The sequence below is a fragment of the Coffea eugenioides genome, chromosome 1 (assembly GCF_003713205.1).
Source record: "Coffea eugenioides isolate CCC68of chromosome 1, Ceug_1.0, whole genome shotgun sequence".
NCBI lineage: Eukaryota > Viridiplantae > Streptophyta > Magnoliopsida > Gentianales > Rubiaceae > Coffea > Coffea eugenioides.
The window spans coordinates 27,902,967-27,921,206 of record NC_040035.1 but is presented as its reverse complement, the minus strand read 5'-3'; the positions used below and the strand labels follow the sequence as shown (position 1 = coordinate 27,921,206).

Below are 18,240 nucleotides of genomic sequence, written 5' to 3'. Positions count from 1 at the left end.
TTTATTTTGACGATATTTTGATCTATAGTAGAAGCTTAGAGGAGCACCTTGAACACCTCAAATCTGTTTTTGAAATACTTCGAAGGGAGAGGCTATATGCCAACCTTAAAAAGTGCACCTTTTGCACTGACCATGTGGTGTTTCTAGGCTATGTTGTTAGTGCGTAGGGCATTCATGTAGATGAAGAGAAGGTTAAAGCCATCCAAGAATGGCCGACACCTACCTCAGTCAGTGATATGCGCAGCTTCCATGGCTTAGCAAGCTTCTACCGTTGCTTTGTGAAGGATTTTAGTACCATTGCCGCACTCCTCACCACGGTCATGAAGTAGAATGAGAAGTTCTTTTGGGGGAAAACACAAGATAAGGCCTTCCAATTACTCAAACAAACTCACACATGCACCACTTCTTGCACTACCTAACTTTGACCTTACTTTTGAAGTGCAATATGATGCATCAGATGTAGGTGTTGGAGCCGTACTTATGCAAGGTGGGAAGCCAATCGCATACTTCAGTGAAAAATTAAATGGCGCGGCTCTCAACTACTTGACCTATGACAAGGAGTTGTATGCCCTTGTACGTGCTTTGGAGACTTGGCAACACTACCTACATGCAAGGGAATTCGTCATCAAAACTGACCATGAGTCCCTCAAGCACTTAAAGGGACAACAAAAATTGAGCAAAAGGCATGCCAAATAGGTAGCCTTCATCGAATCCTTTCCCTACATCATCAAGTACAAGACAGGTAAGACTAATGTAGTGGCTAATGCTTTATCACGCAGATATACTTTGCTCACTGCTTTAGATGCTAAACTGCTAGGACTTGAGCTCATGAAAGAACTATACAAAGATGACTTGGATTTTTTGAATGCTTATGTGAATTGTGGGAAGTCTAACTTTGAAAAATACTTTGTGCATGAGGGTTTCTTTTTAACAGTCTCTCGACAATATTGTCCCACAGTTTGACACCCCGTGGGGCCGTGGGTTTTGTTCTTGGCGGTGCTGGACAACACAACAGGCACTCGTAGGCTACCTCACCAAAAGGCCTCGTCGAGGTGGGTGATACCACAACAGACTTATCAAAGTAGCCCGGGCTCTCTCCCTAGCCGATGTGGGATCATTACATTCTTATTCTACCTTTCCAAGTTATGCATTCCCCAAGGTTTCATACGTGACTTACTTGTTCGGGAGTCACATAGTGGTGGCTTAATAGGACACTTTGGTGTCACCAAGACCTTAGCTATGTTGCAGGAACATTTCTATTGGCCACACATGCGCAGGGATGTGGAAAGGGTTGTTGAACAATATGGAGTGTGCCATAAGGCTAAGTCACGGGTTAACCCGAATGGTTTGTATACTCCCTTACCTATACCTGACCAACCTTAGGTTGACATCTCCATGGATTTTGTACTTAGATTACCTCGATCTAAACGTGGACATGACTCTATATTTGTTGTAGTAGATAGGTTTTCCAAGATGGCTCACTTCATTGCATGTCATAAAACTGATGATGCCTTGCATATTGCTGATTTATTCTTTAAAGAAGTTATTCATTTGCATGGCATATTTAGGACTATAGTGTCTGATAGAGATGTTAAATTCTTGAGCTATTTTTGGAAATCCTTGTAGGGTAGGTTGGGAACCAAACTGCTGTTTTCTACTTCTAGTCATCCTCAAACGGATGGTCAAACTGAGGTAGTAAATAGAACCTTGTCGACACTCTTACGTGCAATTATCAAGAAAAATCTTAAACATGGGAAGGGTGTCTACCACATGTAGAATTTACATACAATAGGGCTGTGCATAGTGCTACACAATTTTCATCTTTTGAAGTTATGTATGATTTTAACCCTTTAACTCCCTTAGACTTGTTGCCATTACCTTCTTCTGAGCATGTGAACTTAGATGGCAAAAGGAAAGCTGAATTCGTGAGAACATTACACGAGAAGGTCCATACCAACATCGAGAGAAGGACGGCCCAATATGCCCAACAGGCTAACAAGAATAGGCGCAAGCTTGTTTTTGAACCTGGTGACTGGATTTGGTTACACTTGCGCAAGGAACGATTTCCAAAGCAACGTCAAATCAAGTTGTCACCAAGAGGCGATGGTTCTTTCCAAGTCGTGGAGCGCAACAACGACAACGCATACCGCTTAGATCTACTCGGTGAGTATCAAGTAAGTGCTACATTTAACGTTGCTGATCTCAGCCCATTTCTTGCAGGGGACAAACACGATTTGAGGTCAAATCCTTCTCAAGAGGAGGGAAATGATGCGAATGACCAAGCTGCCTATGGTGATCAAGCAGACCCTGTGAGGGTGCCCCAAGGCCCAGTGACACATGCACGAGCTAAGAGATTCAAAGAGTCGCTTCAAGCCCTAGTTCATGCTGGAGCAACCGTGCATTAAAGGAATTGACATGACGGATCCTTGCAAGACTACCAAGATAATGCTAACAATCGAGGAGGCAAGTGATCAGGCTTCCAATGGCGGATTGGGTTACATTGATTTGCTCATGTTGAGCTTAGAGGCTGGCTGTGTGGGCCTTAGCCTAGTAGACCCTTCGTGAGTTAGTTAGTTAGTTCGTTAACTAGGTTAGTTTCGGCCTAAAGGACAAGCAAGTGCTGGCCGAATTTCCTTTGGTAGTTTCCAACTTTATTAGGTTTAGACAAAGGCTATATAATAGCCCCAAGTTGATGTTTACATTCAGTTTTTTTTGACATCAATACAAAAATTCCAGAATTTCGTCTTTCATTGAAGCAAATTCCTTTAGCTTGTGAAAGCTAGATTGAACTTCCTAGAGTTGATCCTAGGTTTTTTCCCTGACTTATCAATCAAGAACACACCCTTGATTGTGGCGTTTTCTACCATCGAATTCAAGCTTGAGTGGTCCAAGTTTGGAGGTCGAGTCCATCAAATCGCAATGTGTCCTCTAAGGTCTAGGGTTTTGCTTCCGCGTGTCGTCTCCTTGGTTCCCATGAATCGAGGATCACATCATACAGGCTCCATGCCCTTCGGACAGATCCAAAGTTACAAAATTAATACTTTCAAATTATAATAGGCTTGAATACATTAGATAGTAATCATGAAGTTAACCAGTCTCATCAGACAAATCTAAACTTGTAGATCTATACTAGAAAAATGATAAATAAAGAAAATGGTAATCTCATCAAAAATATATAAACTTGCAGATCTACACTAGCAATATCATAATAAGTAAAAAAAGATAGCCATCACCCCACTTCCCCCTCTGGCTCTAATACCAAACGGGACGAGGGGTTAGTCCCTTAAACTAGGAAAGTAAATAAAATGAATTAAAAAGAAAGCATAAGAGTTAGGAAGTGGGTCGCAGTCGGACTGCCACTAGTTAGTATAGGCGGTTGAACCAGCCATGTATAAACAGAATGTAAATGGAATGTAAAAACAAGTTAATAAGTTAGATCAGGCGGTATAACCGGCCATGTATGGTTAGTATAATCAAAATAAATAAAACAAATAAATGAATATGAATATGAGGCGGCTCAACCGACTATTTGAATGATATTGAATATGAGTTTGTAAGAAGACTTACAATGTTTGGGAAGCTTGCAAGGCTTGCTCCCTTGTTTGATGCTAAAAACTAAAATATAAAAACTAAGAACTACTTTGTAGAGAGAAGGGAGAGGTTTCTTCAAGCTAGAGAGAGAGTTAGACTTGAAGAATTGTTGTAAGAATGGTGTCCTGAATGGTGTGTGGATTGTGTTGGGTTTGAGGGGTATTTATAGCAAAATTTTCATGTTGCAACAGTACTCGCTACAGTTATTTGCTACAGTACCGCTACAGTATGCGCTACAATGCATCGTTTGTCTTTTTGTTGCCATGTTTGTACAGTAACTTGCCGGACTGCTACAGTGCTTTCATTGCTACAGTAAAAATGATTTTTTCTAAATTTTGTTTCGATTGAGCCAGTTTGAATATCTGTTTGTATTTTTATCAGATTGTTACAGATAGCTCTTGTTTTGTCTCCTGAATCATTTTGTCAAATTCAGATGCTTGCATTCCCCATTGTTTCTTAAGCCAATGTTTGTGAAGGGTTAATCTTTGAATTTTTCTTCGTCTTATGAAGCTTTGATCCTTCAGGCTGCGAACTGTATAGTTTGTTGGTTTTGTAGCAATGTTGTCATGTTGGTGCCGAAGATGTGGAGGAATGCATTGTCTAGTTTCGATGTTGTAGAATACAACATCGAAATATCAGATTCTGTCTTCTCTGCATTGTTGTTTGTAAGAATAATAATCTTTAGCAATATGATTATTAACAACGTTGTGAAGTATCCAATTGTTGATTGGTTTGGATGTTGAGCTTGTCATTTTCCTGCAAAACAGAATTTGTTAGTTTTAAGGGTTTAGAGAAGAGTAAGAGGGCATTAAGGTCAAGAAGTTGAGGTATTATGCCCTCGGACTGCTACAGTGCTTCCGGTGCTGCAGTAAAAATGATTTTTTCTGAATTTTGTTCCGATTGAGCCAGCTTGAATGTCTATTTGTATTTTTAGTAGATTGTTATAGATAGCTCTTGTTTTGTTTCCTGAATCGTTTTGTCATATTCAGGTGTTTATATTCCCCCGTTCCTTGAGCCAATGTCTGTTGAGGATTAATCTTTGAATTTTTCTCCGCTTCATGAAGCTGTGATCTTTTAAGCTTCGGACGGTATTATTTGTTGGTTTTGCAACAATGTTGTCATGTTTATGCCTAGATATGGGGGGATTCGTTGACCAGTCTCTGTGTTGTAGAATACAACATCAAAGTATCTAATCTTGTCTTCCCTACACTCCTGTTTATATGAATAATAATTTTTTGAAATATGCAGTATTGTACTATCAGCAAGCTTGGTTGGCATCCAGTTGCTGATTTTTCTAGATGTTGCGCTCGTCATTTTCCTGCAATACAGAATTTGTTAGTTTAAATGGTTTAGAGAAGGGTAAGAGGGCATTAGGATCAAGGAGTTGAGGTATTATGCCTATTTCTGTGGTTAGGTAAGGAATTAGTTGTCAAATAAAGTACATTCCTAATATGACATTGTTGGTTTGTTTTTTGGCTAGGAAAAAGAAATCTGGGATTGATACAGAGGAGAATTGGATCTGAACATTTGTTAGTTTGAAACTAACTTCAAGTTTAGCTCCATCAGCTCGTCTAAGAACTTCTTTGGTTTTTTCAAAGAATTGGGATGGAACAAGATTTTCAAGAATACAGCTTTGGCCTGCCCCAGTGTCCAATAAGGCTTCAGTTTCGATTACGTAATTATTGTTAATTAGTAATCGAACTTGGACCAAGTGATCTTTATTTTCCTTGGGTTTTTTGGGTAATTGGTTTAAGAATTCAGTATCATCCTGAATATTTGAATCAATTGGTACTAGGTTTTGAAGAACAAGGCTGTCAAGTTCTTGTTTAGCTTTGACTGCCCTAATTTCTTCTTTAAGAAGATCAATTTCTGTTTGGAGATTTTGAAGAGTCAAGGGTTTGGTAGGTTTAGAGGGAAAACTATCAAGAATGTCTATGAGATTATAGGTTTTGAGAAGTCTTGGGTCTTTGGCTAATGGATTCAAAGAGGTTGAGGTTTGGTTCAGGGATTCTTTAAATTTGTTTAGGTAGAGTTGTTTTTTCTCTTTTTCAGGAATTTCTTCAATAATATCGAGGTGAAGGTTTTGATCTTTGGTCAACACGTTGATTGTATGACCTTCTTCTTCCTCTTCATTATTAGTAGTTTGGGAGGAGGATGATGATGTTGAGATGTCATCCTCTAATTGGTTGATATAATCATCTTCTCGTTCAGCATCATCAATATCTGATTGAATAAAAAGATTTGATAACTGGGTTTTGATCTGGTCTTCTAAATCAAAGGAATTGATTTTTTGGTTGAGTTTGCAATATCGGGCTATATGTCCGGGTTTGTAGCATTTGTGACAAATAATTGGTGATGGAGGCCCGATGATTTGAGGTGGTTGTATGAGAGGTATTTGTTTATTGGGCTGGTATCTCCTTTTGTAATAGGAGGGCTTTTCAAGGTGTTTTGTGGGTTTGGATATTTTATGGGGTTTTTTGTAACAATTTGGTAGCCCAAACTGTTCACAGAAGGATCCAAGGTCTTTTCTTCGTTGGGCTCGGTCCTTTGCAAGTTGTCTGAGTATCTTTGAGTGCGACTTGCTGGATCTGGCTGGTTAACTGTCCATAGATTATTGTTTCCCATGGCACAGTTTCGTTGTATTGAGTCCTGAGTTCTTCTCGAACTAGATCTCGCAATGATTTAGGAAGGCCATCAAGGAATTTTTCTTTCCAATAGGCTTTGTTACCGTCTGACCTTGCATATATTCTGGTTAAGAATGTGCCTTTGTCCCATCTGAAGTCAGAGAGGCTTTTGCATTTGAGATTGTTTAGTAGTTTTGATGATTTTTCCCTGAATATTCCTAGATCACCGACGAATGTCTTTGCAATAGTGAATATTAATGTTGCCACCGCATCTGAGATGGTGTATCCATCCTGAAGAATTGGTTCACCATTAATATCAATTTTGACTGCATTGAGAATGTTGCTTTTGTCTTCAGTGGTGAGGTGCTCGTCCCACCAACCTTTAAGTTGCCCAGTAAACCCTGTATTAGGATATGGGCAGCTAATTGGTCAGTGCAGCCATGTGATGTCCGATAGGCTGTAGCTACCATCGTCATTTGTTGAAGGATTGTAAGAATATTGTATTCGGAAACTCCATCAATGCTCCATTCATATATATTGTTTGCATTATATGAATTTTGCAAAATATTGAATTTTTCTTCAAGAAGGATATCTGGATAGGTAGCTCTGGAGTAGTATAATTTTTGAGGATTTTTCCAGTTGGTAATTTGGTTTTGTGAAGAAGAGGCTTGTAGTTTGTTTATGATCAAAGACTCTTGGAATTCTTCTTTGGTTATTGTACAGGTTGATTGGCTAACACTTGCGGATCCTTGGTTGTTTGACCTTTGTTTGGATGTTAGGGTAGAAAAGGATTGTTCTATTTTGGTTATTCGTTGTTCTAATTGGGTTATTGGTTTGATTTGGAGGTCTTTGTGGAATTTGATTGGTATTTCATGAGGTTTGAAAAGTGGGTTTGATGAAGAGATATTCATGGAAGGAGTTTTAGGAATAGGCCTGGTTAGGAGATATTCCCCAAGTGTCTGCAAGTATTTGTTGGTGTAATTATTTTGTTCATAGATTCCCTGGATGTCCTTGCCATTGACTGTTCCTTCATCCTGGGCAGATTTGAGCTTGAATGGTTTGGCATTGATCTCGGTTGACTTGTATGAGAAAGTGATTGATTTTGGTGGTGGGAGTTCTGCTTGAATTTCTCCTTCAGTTGTTTGCCACCTTTTTACCACATTTGTTGTTTGAGAAAAAGGATAATCAATCCCATTTCTTTGTGAATATACTTCGAACCAATCAAAGAACTAAATATGTTGTTTTGTTCTTCCGAGAAATCCATAGAATTTTTCTTGTTTTTTTTTGTCGATGTTGTCCCTTGTATTTGTCAAAGAACGAAGTTCTCTTGGCATGATTGTATTCTGCATAAAATTCTGTCTTGAGATTTTGTTTGTCAATTTGATATTCCATAGTCAGTACCTTTAATTCGTCAAGTTGAAGACAACAGTCTATTATGGAGGAATATGTAGGAGATCTAGGAAGTCCTTCCTGTTCTAGATCATCAGAGGATCCATCTTGGATTTTTGAAGGAGTAGGTCTGTTGGTTGCATACCTTGCTTGTGGAATTTTAGAAGAAAGATCTAAATCTTGAAGTCAGGTTGAGATAGAAGAAGTCAGTGGCCTATCTAAAACTGATCTTCTTCCTGTTGATTATCTAGGCATATCTATACCAGTTGTTGATGAAGATGATGCCCTGAAACTCATAGATCTATCAAATTTGATTTGAACAGCTCCATAAGCAAATTGCTGGATGCTTGAAACCGTTGTATTTTGTATTGGGTCTGCTAGAGCTACTTTAGGAAGAACTCAGCCTTCCGGCAGTGAGATCTGGTTCCAGGTGATAGATCTTGGAACTGTAATCTGAGATCTAGTCAGATCTATTTGGAATAGGACTGTCTCTCCCGTAATGTTTTTAGGGCTCCTGTCCTAAATGCTGAATTCATAACTTTGTATTGAATTCTATAAATAATAGCTACAGGAAGAGTCCCAGTTTTGACTCTACAGTTAGCAGTTTTTATATTTAATGTTAAAGCATCTAGAATGTTTTTGTCTTTTAAAGAGACTGTAAAATTTGGAAAACAATCAAAATATACTGGTCCTCCACAAAGGCTAGTTTCTGCCATTCCTAAGAGGGAATCATTGAATTCTAAGAATCTGCTATCTCTAAGACAAAGGAGTAAAGATGTGTCTAATCCTTCTCTTGTCAAAGGTTTAACTGCGATTTGTACTAATCAAAAATGAATATAATTATATTTTTCTTTATGTTTTTCTATTGTTCTTTTGGATAATAGTTTGATTTCTTCATGATCGGCATCTAAGGCTATAGTTTGTTCTATTGTCTTAATTGTATAATCTGAAGTGGAAAACATCCACTTTCTTTCTCTTTCATATATATCAGTTTGAGTATATTTAAGAATTTTCCAATTGTCTATGTCTTGATTAATGTCTTGTATATTGATTTCTTCTTTTAGTTTGGTGTTTGAAGAAGAACTAGAAGAGGTAGAGTTGGTTCTAAAAAAGGAAGCCATGAGTATAGAAAAGCAATTAAATAAATAAATCAACTTTATATTCCTCTTCCCTTTGGAACAGAATCCTTCAAGATCCATGGAGGATAACCATTTTTCTGAACCGATTATAACAGAGATAGTGAGAGAACTACAAGAAAAGATCTAATCTTTTGAGAAAAGTTAACTATACATGACGACCATATTTCCATCATAATAAAGATAGTGATGAACCTACAAGAATAGATCTAATCCTTTGAGAAAGATTAACTATACACGACGACTATATTTCCAAACAAAATCATAAGATTGATAGTAAAAACCCATGAACCCTAGATCTGATCCTTTGGCACTTTACCGTCCTGGATCTCGGACCACAAGAACCTCAACATCCCTACAGGACTGCCAAATCTCATGGCTCAGCCTGGACCGAAGGTTGGCAATTACAGGCTCCATGCCCTTTGGATAGATCCAAAGTCACAAAATTAATACTATCAAAATTATAATAGGCTTGAATACATTAGATAGTAATCACGAAGTTAACCAGTCTCATCAGACAGATTTAAACTTGTAGATCTACACTAGCAAAATTATAAATAAAGAAAGATGGTAATTACAAAGTTAATAAATCTCATCAGGAAGATATAAACTTGTAGATCTACACTAGCAACATCATAATAAGTAAAGAAAGATAGCCATCACCCCACTTCCCCCTCTGGCTCTGATACCAGACGAAAACTTAAAAAAATAAATAGGTATTATTGGGTAACCCATCTATACCTGTGACGCCCCCACTTCTTCCTAAGGTGAACGAAAGAGTATCAGCGGGACGCCTGTCTAGCTCTCTCCAGGACTCGGAACAATTCAAATCCAAACTTAAAGATAATACCCGGCAATACAAGTCCAAGTAGAGAAAGGTCACTTCCTCAAATAAACTTTCAGATCTTACATCACCAGTTCTCAAAAGTACATCAACATTCCCAAAATATACAGTCATTATCATTCGACTAGCCAATTACATCCCATGATTCTAACCAAAAGCGATCTGACCCTGTTAAGGAAAATAAAGCTAATGGGGTGAGCGGATGCTCGTGAAGCCAAGAAAACGTGCAAAACATATAGTTCAGGTAGTGATAGCATTTAAGCAAGAATTAAAGCTGTAACATTCAAGCAAGAATTAAAGCTGTAACATTCAAGCAAGAATTAAAGCTGTAACATTCAAGCAATTTAAAATTTTCAATTAAACACATTCAATGAGGGTAGAGGAGCTCTCAAGAGCTAATTTCCACTTTCTTTGCCAAAGTTCAATCCAATATCTCCTCGTGATGACACTCCGTCACCCGGGTAGGTAATTAAATCCGAAGAACTTCACTTACTCCATTTATGGTTCTGAGTAGACATGAGAGGTACCTCCCACTCGAATTGGTGTGGTACATGCTGTCGCTCAGGGAATCGATTATTCGTTTATGGTTCTGAGTCGACATGTGAGGTACCTCCCACCTGAATCGGTGTGGTACATACTATCGCTCAGTGGTCGATGAGACATCGCTCCAATCGACTTATACTTTGCTTATGGTTCTGAGTCGACATAAGAGGTATCTCCTGATGACGCCCCCACCTCTCCCTAAGGCGAACCAAAGGGTATCCGCGGGACGCCTGCCCAACTCTCGCCAGCACTCAAGACAAATCTCGTTCAAGCTTAATGAAATCCCAGCCATCACTGTGAGAACCCGTAAAATTCTTTATATTTTTTCTCAAAAATGCCCTTTTATTTAGAAATTATTACTTTATAATGGCCCTACTACTCAATCACCCCACAATAAGTGCAAATGAACCTAGAAAGTAGGGTTTCTCTTTTCGTTTTCAAGTTAGAGCGAATTAGGATTTTCACGTTTTTTTTCGTAGTATGATTATTTGGTACGGAGTGAGGATCAAATTTGGTAGGTAAGAGTGACTTTTGGATGAGAAAATATTATATGATTTGAAGTGATAATAATAAGTTAGTGATTAGAAATTAAAAACGCTAGTATACGTGATTTAAGAAAAAACGGCTTGAACCGACGGGTATCGATCACTACTGATTGAACCCACCACTTCCCTACCACCACATACCTTTGATATTTTTGCAAAATATCCCCCTCATCCTCAGCCATATAATCGTAATATGTGGCCAAAATGCAAGGAAAAGAAAACAAAATTTTAGTTGGTTTTGGTGATGACAAGTGTCAACCACCTATGGTTCCTTGACCAACCTTTTGTCTCACCTTCTTTTCTCCTATTTGAGTTCATCTTTCCTCATTTTTTTTTCTATTTTGGCCGAGCTTAAGGGAGAGAGAGAGAGAGCAAGAGAAACTCCTTCAATCCATCTTGAGTTTGAATCATTTGAGTGAAAACAAGAAAAACTAAACCGATTAATCACTAGTTTGGAAGCTTGGGAAGCTTAAGGAACCAAAAATTTCAAGGAGAGGTGGAGGATCATTCTTGCAAGCTCTTGTCTTGAGCTATAATGGCTGATCAACCTTTCTTTCTCCATTAATCATGATTAAGTTGGGTATTAATGTTAGTATTGTGCTTGTGATGCTTGTTCCAAGTGATTTTGCTGATTAGATGGATGACTTTTGAGTTAGGGTTTCTTATGGGTTAGGTGTTGTATGATGTGTATATATGGTATATAATCTTGTAAAGGAGATAGTAGTGGTAGTTTCAAGGTAAAAATGAGAATTATAGCTTGAATATAGCAAAATTCCATATTTCTGGAAATTGTAGCTTCAGTTCTGTCCGGTTCCATTTCATCATGTTAGAGGCCGAACTAGGCTTAGTACAAAACATGAAAGTTGTAGAGAATGACATTTTATGGTTGCTTACAAAATTTCAGCTTAATTAGAGCAATGTAGCCTGTGAAAAGATGAAAATACCCTGACTTCCCTAGGAGTAAAATCAGCGGACAGTTTTGACAGTACACTAAGTTGGTTGCGTTTATTCACCTTGATACGTACTGAGCTAGCTTTCAGTCAAAACATGAAAGTTTTAGTACTTTGTCTTACCTTTTCAACGCCTCTAAGAACGTCTTAATCAGACTTTGGTAGCTTGAGATATGGCCATTTAAAAGTAGTACGGTTAACTGGTCTATTAGTTGGAATTTGGTCCTGTGAATTGGGAATTTGACTGGGTTACACTGGAATTTGGACTAAGTGATCTTCATGAAAATTGTAGCCCTTTGTCTTAGCTTCGGAACAGTATAAGGTGCACCTCAATCTGATAAGCATAGCCTCGGCTGTGTCCGTTACGTAAAAACATGTCAAATCTGTCTTTTGCTAAACCTCATTTCCGCACATGTTGCTAGCTCGATTTTGTACTTGTATTACCTTGAGCCTATTGAACGGATATTGTGATGAATTTATATTGTGTATGACTTTGGGATTGGTTGAGGAAAATAATGAAGCCGTAAATGGCTGGAAAATAGGAAAATGCAAAGTGCATGCTGCCCAAATTTACGCTCGAGGACTGGAGAAACATACTTGCGACTTGAGTAAGGGTTAAGAGTGATTACTACTTGAACCATCTAGGGTATTTACGTCTTCTTTTATCGAGGTATATCAGTGAAGATTCGACCGAACTTGTACCCTTGAGAAATACAATCATGACTACTAGGAATACGTTTTCCTTGTACTTTTGACTCAAATGGCATTTCCAAGTATAAATGTTACAAAGTTATATAGTTTGAAAAGCGAGCGAGTGTTTCACGAATATTCTCCAAGTGAATTTCCATGTCTTGATTCTTATTGAACGAACGTCTACGTTTCGAACCTTAGTCGATTTTTAAAGTTCTGAAACAAAGTTTTATCGCAGATTTGGACTCCGAATCCGGAGTATAATCCAGACGTGATTACTAGGGGCACTTTATTTTGGTGAGTGCTTCCAAATACCTGATTGAACTGGACACTTGTTTCCAATACTTGATCAATATGATGAAATGATATATGATTGGTTTGATCGGGCAAGAGTGTACTTTATTGTACTTGCCCTTATTTGATATATACTTGTTTATTGTTGAAATTGATTTGATATACTTGTTTATGATATGCGCACTTCCTAGAATTCCAGAAACCCTGCGGCAAGTTACTCGAGTCGAGCCGGCAAGGGTTTGGTCGATTGGGTAACGAACCCTGGGTCTCTTGATTGTCGAGTAGAGTTGTGACAGCCCCACCTCCCCCTAAGGTGAACCAAAGGGTTCGGTGGACCGCCTGCTCAGCTCTCGCCGGGACTCAGTCGTTCACTCAAGTAAATCAGAAGTAAAACCACAAGAAAGAGCAAAACAAGGATCTAAAACTTAAATTGAAACTTTTATACATTGCTATCTTAGGAGGAAGTACACCCGTCGCATAGACAAAGGTTCTCAATTTACTATACAACTAGCCCATGTCAAGCACTAGGGCGAGAACCATTACAAAAAGTCTATACAGAGCTCTCGTCCTTGCTCGCATCCCCCTGTTAAGGAAAACAAAACTAAAGGAGTGAGCTAAAAGCTCAGTGAGGTTCCGAACACATAAGCAAACAATAAACTCAATGCATTAACCATATACAACTAATAATTCAAGTATCATTTACAATATAAAGCGGTAATACATTCAATAGAAGGATACGAGCTCACGAGGAGCCATTCATTCATTCGTTCATTCATTCATTCTCCTTTCATTCCCTTATTTCTCCAATCATTTGAAAATACTTTTTTTTGTAAGTATAAACCCTCGTTCATTCATTTCATTCATCCCCTTCCCGGACATTGGCCAGACTCCACCAGACTTCAAGGTAATACTCGAGTATACCAAACGTTCACCCAGGTCACCATATCGCCTGACCGAGTCCGCTTCTAGCTCGAGTCGATTGGTAACAAGGGGCAGTGGCCAGTTCAGCCAAAAGGCTTACATTCATGCACAAGTAACATTTCAATCGTTCAATCATTGAAAATTTCACAATCATTTAGGCTGAGTGCGATAAAGTACACACTCGCCTAGAAAACTCGTTTTGGCCAATCATTAAAAGCGTTTAACATGTTATCAGTCATATAAGCAAGCCATATAATCAAGAAACATAACAAACAAGGAACACTCACCTATATACGCAAAACAACGTGCAAAATATCCTTCCAGATATTATCTTTAGTCACCAAGAAAACCTAAGAGTAAATGAGAAAGAATATTACAGTCTATCTAGCACAAACAAGTAAGTGAAATCAAAGAAAAACCGGCAAATGATAGGTAAAACGTATAAAGACGCCTTTATAATGAAAAGGGGATATTTGGATCGGAGGATGAAAATAACTAGGGTTTCATAAACCAAATACAAAACTAACTCAAGCGGGTTATAAAATGTCCGGCGGAAAACACTTGGACCAAAGACAACTCGGACTCCAAAGAGATAGGCTAAAAATATTGTTTTCGGAATCGTTTAGATAGTTCAAAATCACCTCATAACCAAGCAGCTAGTATAGACTAAACGTCATGATAAAATCATGTGAAATGGAGGACAATACCACCTTACGTTCACACTTAAAACCTCACTTAAAAGTGGTTCACTTGTGGCCGAGAAAACCCTAAATCATACCTCTATATTTTGAGAAGGAGTAAGTAGCATTTGAAGTGTTAAACTAAAGAGGTATCATGTTTTAAAATGGAAAGCCGGTCATGGTATTGGCCAAACAAAAGTATACAAGTTCAAATAGAAACTTAGCCCTTGAGCGAAAATTTGGGCAGCATGCCCTTTGTGTTTATCTAATTTTCCAGCCATTTTGGCTTCATTATTTTTCTCATTCAAGCCCAAGTTTATACACAACATAAATGCATTTCAATAGCCGTTCCATAGGCTCAAGACAATACAAGAACATAAATCAACTAATAACAAATGCGGAAATGAAGTTTACAAAAGACAGATTTGACGGGTTTTTTTTTTACGGAAAGGACACATCTAAGGCTACGCTTATCAGATTGCTGTGAAACTTATACCATTTCGAAGCTAAGACGAAGTCCTACAACTTTCATGAAGGTCACTTAGTCAAATTTCCAGTGTAACCTGGTCAAATTCCCAATTTACAGAGCCAACTTCCAACTATACGACTAATTAACCGCACTGCACTAGAATGGTCATATCTCAGGCTACCAAGGTCCGTTTAAGGTGTTCTTTGAGGCTTTTAAAAGCTAAGACAGATTACTAAAACTTTCATGTTTTAGAAAATGGCTAAATCAGCATGGATCCTAGTGAATAAACATGATAAACTGGATGAACTGACTAAAACGGAACACTGGAAACATCCTAAAATAGTGAGGGTATTTTGGTCTTTTCACAGGCTACATTACTCCGATTGGGCTGAAATTTTGTAGGAAACTATAAAACATCATTCTCTACAACTTTCATGTTTTGTACCAAGCCTAATTCGGCCTCTAACATGGAGCAATAAAACTGGACAGAATAGGGCTATACTTTTCCAGAAATCTGGAATTTTTGGTTTCAATGATAACTTTCTTCATTTCTTGCTTCACTTGCTACCAAAACCCCCTATATAATCTTGGATACAACATATATTAACCATACATCAAGTATAGGCAGCAATCCATCAAACCCTAATTCATGTAACTAAAAGGAAAATCACCCAAAGCATGATAACAACCATCATTCACCACAATTTTGAGATGCTATGCTAATTTAAACAAGATCAAGAGTAAGAAATGGGGAAATCATCATCCTTACCTTGCTTAAGTGTCTTCCAAGAGCAACCCTAGTTCTTCCTTTCAAAATTTCACCAATACTCCACTAGCTAAACACCCAAGGATGACTTTAATCGGTTTGTTTTCTTTGTTTCCTCACTTGGTGACTAGATTCAAGAAGAAATGGAGCAACTTTCCCTTGGTGTCTTCCTCTCCCTCTCTCTCGGCCTTGCAGCAGAAAAAATGAAGAAAAAAGATGGCTCCAAGGTGATAAGAAGGTAGAAAAATTATTTGGTCAATGGCCCTTAGGTGGCCAACAAGTGGCTTCACCACCACCACTCATTTTTCTTTTCTCTTTCCTTGCATTTGGTCCACATTTTCGGTCAAGGCTAGCTGGCCATGAGGGGGATATTTTACTCAAATTTTAATGAGCTCATGTGGTAATAAAGTGGTGGTCAATTGGTGCGTTCAATCGGTAGTGCGCGGTACCCGTCGGTTCGCAATGTTTTTCCTTTAATCACACGTACTAGGGTTTTTACTTCCCATTCACTAACTTATTATCATTGTTTCTAATCACATATTATTTCTCACCCAAAAGTCACTCTTAAACACCAAATTTGATCCTCGCTCCGTACCGGATAATTACATTACGGATACACGAAAAACCCTATTTCACTTCGATTTGAAATCGAAAAGGAAAACCCTAATTTCCGAGGATCATTGGCATTTTTCTAGGATGATTGAGTAGTAAGATGGTATAGAATAATATTTTCCAAATAATTTTTAAATAAAAGGAAATTTTCAAGAAATATATAAGCAATTTGCAAGTCCTCACAAGAGTGATATCTCCTCGACTAATCGGTATACTCGAGTATTACCACCCGTATTTATTGAGGATTTTGGGCCCAGTAGGGGGTTTGAATGGTGGACGGAGAGTAGCGTAAGTGGTGTTCTACTGGATTGGTTACTTACTTGAAAGTTGACGGAGTGTAAACTATTACGTGATCAAGCTCCTGGTGATGCATGGGGAATTTGGCTCCTGAGAGCCATTTGTATCCTTATACTTTGAGATGATTGTTACTTGTAGTGTTATTGATACGTTCCTCGATCAACTTGTTTCGAGACACGTAGCACGTTTGCCCAAGGATCTAGCGAGGATGTCAATGCTTGGAATTACGGGATCTAGAACCAAACGGAGGACACGATTGGATTCAAGACGGTAGTACGACGACTCTAATGAAGGTGACTACTCCAAGAGATAGGTCGGTAGAACAATCTAGGACGAGACGCAAGATTGCTCAAAACCCTTGCCAAAACAAGTAAAAGGCTCGAACACTCTTCTTAGAAGAAGGAACGAAAATAAGACAATTTTATTGATAAAAGTTCTGTCCCTTAAACCTTACAAAGCAAGCCTATTTATAGGTTAAAGTGACTAAAAACCCTAAAGGGGCTAGGAAAAGGAAAAAGTCGGCCCATGCTCTTGGAACAAGATGGGCCGGCCCATGCTCTTACTTAATCATTAACTAATTGCTAACTAATTGATGGGGCCTAAGGCCTTATTCTCTTGGTGGCCTGCTTGACTCTTCGTGGGCTTGGATCATGGCGTAAATGGCTCGATTGTCTCTCTCCAAGCCCTCAATATCTTTGTGAACTCCATGTTGGTCTTGGACAACTCTAACCAGAACTTGGAATGATTCTTTGAATAGCTTGGCCCATGCATGCGTGACTGGGCCCAATGGGACTCGAAACATGTAAGTAATTGCGTGGGCTTTGACCCGTACGCACATCAGTCCCCTCCTCTTGAGAAGGATTTGTCCTCAAATCTGAATGGGAATGAATGAGACTAACAAGAGTTGCCAGTATGACACCTCAAATCTCCACATATTGGCCCTCTTAGATTGAATAACACTTGCATAAGTTATGGTTAAAATAATTCGGTGCACATGTCTCTTAGTCAGCTTCAAGGGCCTCTCGAACAAGGACATTCGCCAAGGTAAGAAGGAACGTGTGTAAGGCTTGTGAACGTTCCAGGTTGCAACACAAAGCTCTCTAATTTGTCTTCGAGTATGGGCATTCACGTGCACTTTATAACGATGTTCGTTGGGACTAGGGAAGCCCCGAATCTGGTTGTGCAAGATGGTACAGTTCGGTCCTAGGCATTGTTGAATTGGCTCAACTTTCCAAGCTGGAGGTAGGACACTGAACCACCCGTGTTGTACACCCATATAAACATGACCCAGGGAGGTAAGGGTAGCATTCGGATTGTGATTGACACACTTGTGTGCATCACCCACCATAAGTGGCAACAATGAAGTGAGACACACTCCATATAAATCACATGCGTTCGCGCCACATGCATCTGGAACAAGCACGAAATCAGGTTGCAACTCTTTAGTCATAGTTGGGAAATTTTGGCCAGCTTTACAACCTACAAATACAAAATAACCTTCAACTTGAAACAATTCAGAAATTGGATAAAGAAATAAGGGAACGTTATTAACTAAATAGTAAGAAGGTTTAGAGCAAGATTTAAATGTGAGAACTCCATGTGAGAATATAGGAGAGTTTCCTAAAGTGGATGAGAGAATATAGGAAAGGTCCTAAAAATGGATGAGAGAATTTTAGGAGAGTTTCCTAAAAAATGGATGAGAGAATTTAGGAAAGTTTCCTAAAAATAGATGAGAGACTTTAGGAAAGTTTCCAAAAAAAATGGATGAGAGAGTTTAGGAAGGTTTCCAAAAAAATGGATGAGAGAATTTAGGAAAGTTTCCTAAAAATGGATGAGAGAATTTAGGAAAGTTTCCAAAAAAAATGGATGAGAGAGTTTAGGAAGGTTTC

At 38.6% G+C, this 18,240-nt stretch overlaps 1 protein-coding gene across 1 annotated transcript; it reads left to right on the top strand.

The window, feature by feature from the left end:
• The first annotated feature begins 1,832 nt into the window (after positions 1–1,832).
• Positions 1,833–2,405, top strand: LOC113769649. The gene has a single exon (XM_027314115.1). It carries the CDS (start codon positions 1,833–1,835, stop codon positions 2,403–2,405), a length of 573 nt encoding a protein of 190 aa, XP_027169916.1.
• The last annotated feature ends 15,835 nt before the right edge of the window (positions 2,406–18,240 follow it).

Coding starts and splice junctions, on each gene's coding strand:
- LOC113769649 (XM_027314115.1), top strand. CDS start 1,833: ATGTATGATTTTAACCCTTTAACTCCCTTAGACTTGTTGCCATTACCT.